The sequence below is a fragment of the Pundamilia nyererei genome, unplaced genomic scaffold (genome assembly GCF_000239375.1).
Source record: "Pundamilia nyererei isolate P.nyererei 1_Seehausen unplaced genomic scaffold, PunNye1.0 scaffold00265, whole genome shotgun sequence".
Lineage (NCBI taxonomy): Eukaryota > Metazoa > Chordata > Actinopteri > Cichliformes > Cichlidae > Pundamilia > Pundamilia nyererei.
In genome coordinates, this window is record NW_005187666.1 from 363739 (window position 1) to 369511 (window position 5773).

General features: G+C 39.8%; 1 protein-coding gene across 1 annotated transcript in view; it reads left to right on the top strand.

The window, feature by feature from the left end:
- The window catches only part of grin2ab (glutamate receptor, ionotropic, N-methyl D-aspartate 2A, b), a 119707-nt gene that overhangs the window by 104570 nt on the left and 9364 nt on the right, over nt 1–5773 (top strand). The window contains exons 14-16 of the mRNA XM_005750193.1: nt 2304–2533; nt 3224–3384; nt 5385–5572. Coding sequence (XP_005750250.1) covers nt 2304–2533; nt 3224–3384; nt 5385–5572 — 579 coding nt within the window. The remainder of the gene's footprint in view (nt 1–2303; nt 2534–3223; nt 3385–5384; nt 5573–5773) is intronic.

Here is a 5773-nt window from a genome sequence, read left to right on the forward strand (position 1 = left end):
CACACACACACACACACACACACACACACACACACACACACACACACACACACACACACACACAAAGAATATCACACCAATCGTTTTTCCCAGGAGCAAGACGCCCTGAAGCAAAAGAAGTGACCTATTATCACTTGACTTCAGACAGTTCAGGTAATGCTACAGAGCATTAGCATTTCTCTCCCAGAACTACCAAACCTGTAATCTGAGGCGTCATCAAAAACCAAAACTTGGAGCTTCCCTGTCGGCTCTGAATTGGAGATTAATGTTGTATAAAATGTTGTGACTTAATTTAACATTTAAATCAGCTAAAGGCCGATCCAGAAGTAGCAAGTGAATGTTTTTTCCTTTGATTTTCCACTCAGCACTTCTGAAAGTTCAGGAAATCTATACAATGTGTTTAGCTTGCTGTTTTTTTCACCTCCCACTGATTGAACAATGAGTGCTTGGTTTAAAACTTTGTTACTAGATTTTTAACCTGAACATTTAGATCCATTTAGATTTGATTGAAGCCACAATTTGGAGATCTGATTACCTCTTTTGCTTTTTTTCATCTTCTTTTTTGTCTTTTCCTCTGAAACATATTAATCTAAAAAACATTCATTTGGGTTTGGCTCAACCCACCAAATTGGAAATTAGATCAGTTAGTGGACAAATTTGTTCGAGACTTTGATTTGATTGGCCAAAAAACTTTTTCCACTATTTCTTTTTTTTAAAACCCAAGAAAATGCTTGTTCTTCACAGTGACATTGAAAAATGCTCAGGTTAAGTGCATTTTTACAAAAATCATCCCCCTGATTCTATTAAATTATAAAGCACTTTTTCCTTCATTTACAAATTATGTCTCTATTCTAAAATAGGCTGCCAATTATAAACACGTATTGTTTTAAGCATCACATGATGGTGAGGAGAAGGAGGTGGAAGAAGAACCTGTGCAAAAACACAGTCGGGTGTAAGAAAAAAACAAGGGTTTTCTGATTCTTATTGTTATTATTATTTTTTAAATTCATTTAAATACTTGGAAGTTAAAAAAGACGTTAGAAGACGTTACAAAAATTTATTTAATTCTTTAGTTTTTCATTTTTCTGTTGCAAATCAAGGTCAGTGAAATTACCATATTAGTTACCTTAGGGTTAGGGTTGGGCTAGTTAGATGCCATGATGTTGAGGGGCTGGGAGAAATACATATAAGCTCTTCGACTTCACAGAGAGGGGTTGAGGCCATTTTGGATGTTTACTGAAGTTTGGTTTCTCACTCGAAAAAGGGTTAACAACCAGTTGCTGTTGTTTTGACAGTAGAATGTTTCCCTTGCTCAACAGGACTTCGTATTTTTCATGTAAAATATTGCAACATATCTTGACAGTTTGTTCTGGACCGCAGGCCTGACCAGGCTTGGCACTCGGACTCGGTCATGCTCTAGTATTACTCACAGAAAGTATTTTGGTTTTATCTTGATGAAATAATATGTCATTTAGCATCATTCATGATTAATGGTGCCTTCACAGATGTGCACATTTGCATTAAAGCACTCCATATACAATATCAGATGGCAGCTTTTGAACTGTAAGTAAAAAAAAAACAAGCTGAATGGCCCCTCTCCTCTTTAGCCCAGAGCACACAACATCTCTAAGTTGTCCATGAAGAATTTCAAATATTGATTTCCCCAGACCACAGGACCGTTTTCCCCTCAACTTGAGCTTTAAATTGTGTTTTTCTTGAAGAGTTTGAACTTACTGTTAGTGCAGCAATGACCTGTATTCACCAAGATTTTATTTTTCTTAGTATTTCTGAACCCGTGCACAGGAATTACCACACATTACTGTAATCATTTAATAATAAAATACAATACAATTTTATTTATATAGCACATTTAAAAACCAGAGGTATGCCAAAGTGCTTCACAGAACCAATTAAGAGCAATAACAATGTATATGTAGATAATAAAACCCCCAGTTTACTTTGTATTTTTATGTTAAGAAACAGGTACTCACGTTACCAAAAACCCTCATAAGTTCTGCTGGGTTTATTTTCTTTAGCATTATACAACTTTTCCAGTCTTCTGTTGCCCCTGTCTTAACTTTCTTTTTGAAACATGCACCATTTTCAGTTAAATGTAGTTGAAATGACTTGTAAGTCATTGCATCATTTTTCTAATTTACATTTTACACAAAGTTCAAACTTTTTGAAGTTCATGTTGTGAGTTTAAGGTTTTGTACACGGGTCCTTTCCCCGTTTTTTGACTTTTTCTTTATTGTTGCTCCTTCTTCTCCCCTGCCTGGTCCCTGTCTCCATCTCTCTCACAGACCCACATGGCCCCTCATTCACCATTGGTAAGGCCATATGGCTGCTGTGGGGTCTGGTGTTCAACAACTCTGTGCCTGTGCAGAACCCGAGGGGCACCACCAGTAAGTTCATTGTCTCGGTGTGGGCCTTCTTTGCTGTCATCTTCCTGGCCTCCTATACTGCCAACCTGGCTGCTTTCATGATCCAAGAAGAGTTTGTGGACCAAGTCACTGGACTCTCTGACAAGAAGGTGGGGTTAAACACACACAAATGGACATGTAAACACACACGCGCGCACACACACACACACACACATTCACAGTCAGGGTTGCTCTTGTAATGGATGCCAGCCCTGCAGCCAGACAGGACTCTCTAGGGAGCGCCCTTGGGCTTCAACAGCCCAAGCCCTCTGGCCGTAGCTGTCACCACACTAACACTGCCAGCACAGCAGACCTACAGGCACACACACACACACACATACACACACACACACACAAGCTGCATAGATCAAAGCCGTGTGTGTTTGTGTTTGGATGTGTATGAGTGTGTGTGTGTAGTTTCCAGGGGCCGGCAGTGTCAGCAGAACCCCAGCCAGTCTTACGCTAGACTGGACACACAATGATGATGACTGATGAGTCCACTCCACTGTCTCTCCCACCTCCTTCCTCCTCTGTCTCTTCTTGTCACTTTCCACTCTTCTTCCTCTCTCCTCTCCCTCTCCTTCGTTTTCACACTTTAGCTCCGACTCCTACTTTCGGCCCCCCCCCCCATTTTTTCACTCCTACTTTGTCTTCCTGCTGTCTCTCACCACTGCTCTTCATCTCTGAGCCTTTCTGTTTTAAAGTTTCTCTTTCCCTCTTTGTGCTCCTGTCTCACGCTGTCTTTACCCCCTTTGAACAATATGTCACTATTTCGCTGTACTTATTTTTCCTCACTGCAGTTCCAGAGCCCGTACTCCTATTCCCCTCCTTTTCGGTTCGGGACGGTTCCAAACGGGAGCACCGAGCGCAACATCAGGAAGAACTACCCAGATATGCATCAGTACATGACCAAATACCATCAGACCGGCGTCGTGGATGCACTAGTCAGCCTCAAGACCGGGTACTGTTAACTTGTCAAGCCAACTCACATCAAGGAAAGATTCTTTATACCTGAGGCGGTCATTCTGTTGGCAAACACCACATATGCTTAAGAACATGTGAAAACAAACACAAAAAGAGTCATTGCATCATGCAGGAACTCGACCCCATGGGGCTAAACAGTAGCTTATGCTAAAATGCTGCAGTAACTGTGCTGAGTGTTTCTGTCACTGACATTGTCTGCAAGTGCTCATTATAGAGTCTTGTTGCTGCTGGAAAGAACGAGCTGCCAAAACAGGGAGAGTGTAATTTGTTCTGGAGTTCGCTACCTTTATTCTTCCATCTAAACACACACTAAATAGAAGGATGGCTACAGTGCTCTTATTTGTTCATTAGTTTTGCAGGCTTTGATCTTTCTCCAGAAATAATTTTCATTTCTTTGGTTTTCTTGTTCCGTAATAATTACTTTATTGATACTGTATATGAAAGAAATAAGGTTTGTTTTTTAATACACTAGGCTTTGTTTATACAGCATCAAAACTGTATAATGAAGACGTTCAGCAGCATCATCAGTATTTTGCTAACTTATTAGGCAAAAAAAATGTTGTTTTGACAGAGAAAAATATAAACACTTGGGAGTCTGAGTTAAAATTTCAGTCCAGTCATGAAATAGTCTGTGACGCACATTCAGGACGCTCTCTATCCTTTAATTAATTTATATTGTTTTCCAGTGCTGTGCACAGTTACACAAGTGAATATTAGTTTAAAATTATCTGTGGAGCAGCAACTCTCAGCAACAACAGATCGCCCATGTATTCATTTCATACAGTATATGCGCATTTACATCCAAAGTATAACTTATATTTATGCACATGTCTAGCCCCAAGGTATACTCATTCTATTATATAAAACCAAAATGAAGTTAAGTGCAGGCTTCTTCTGTTATATGGGATGATGATAGAGGGTCCTTGTTGCCTTGTATTTGGTCAATCATTCATCAGGCTCTATTTTGTCTATTTTATTCCTTTGCTGAGTTCAGATGTATCAGGCTCACATCTGGGCTAGTATCAGACACAAACTGTGGCCTCTTAGCTAGCAGCCCATAGTGTCAGTGCAAAAACAAGATCTAAAAACTGAAGAGTACAAGCCTGTTTATGTGAAAAATATCAGTTACACAAAATTATCTTTCCTTCTTGTATTTGTTTTTAACTGAAATGGGGGGGGTTAATCCCTGGAGAGGTACGTTTTTCTTGGTTTTATGAGAAAAAGGCAAAAGTTCATACAAAAACTATAAAAATAGTAACTTCAGTTACTACTAACCAATTGTTACAGCTATTGTACAACTGAGCATTTTGGAAGTACCCCTATTCGTTTTCTTTCTGACTGTTTAACAAGAGTGATGCCACTTTGATTTCTAAATGTAAGAGTCTAAGCTAGCTGCCAGTTAGCTTAGAGCAAAAACAGCTGTCCTGACTCCACCAAATGTTATGAACACTACACCAAATGATATCAAAAGCTGAATAATTAGCACAATATTAGTTTAAAAAAGGAAGCCTAAAGACTACACATTCTGTAATATGTAAAGCTAACTGGCTTTAGCTTTCTATTAAATCAGTGGATCTCAAACACTTTCAGAAGGTGGAAATGGCTCACGTTCAAAATCTTGCAATTTTAATTAATAACATTAAATATTATTATTAATAATTTAGTTCACAGTAAAAAACTGAGCCAGTTTGACTGTCGGTGAAGTAAAAGTTTGTACAAGTATTAGTAAACTCTTTTTTTTAGCTCATCTGGCCAAAGGAACAGTGAGGTGTCTCCCACTGTGAGACATCCATCATCTGCCCACAATTCACAAAAAGCATTACTCTTCCAACGTTATTGGTGAGACTTTCATCTAACTTGGACACAATGATCACGTAATGGGACTTCACCCAAACCGAGCTCCAGGTCCTGATTGTTGTTTTATATTCTGGCTTCAATCTGTTAGTGCTTAATAAGTATACTATATACTACTTACAGGAAGCTGGATGCTTTCATCTACGATGCGGCGGTGTTGAACTACATGGCGGGGAGAGATGATGGGTGTAAGCTGGTGACCATCGGCAGCGGTTATATCTTTGCCACTACAGGTTATGGCATTGCCCTGCAGAAAGGATCCTACTGGAAACGCCTGGTTGACCTGGCCATACTGAGCATCATAGGAGACGGTAAGCTGTGGAGAGCCATCTCAGTCACACACTGTACTGAAATTGAAAGTCTCTAAGTTGTTGGAGGACTTTGCTCAGTTGTGCCATCGCTCAGCTTTCTCCTCCTTTACCCCTCTCCCTCCAACACTCAGCCTCCCTCCCTCTGTCAGAAAGCTATCAAGGGCTAGTCTTAACACACCATTTCATCATCATTACTCTCCG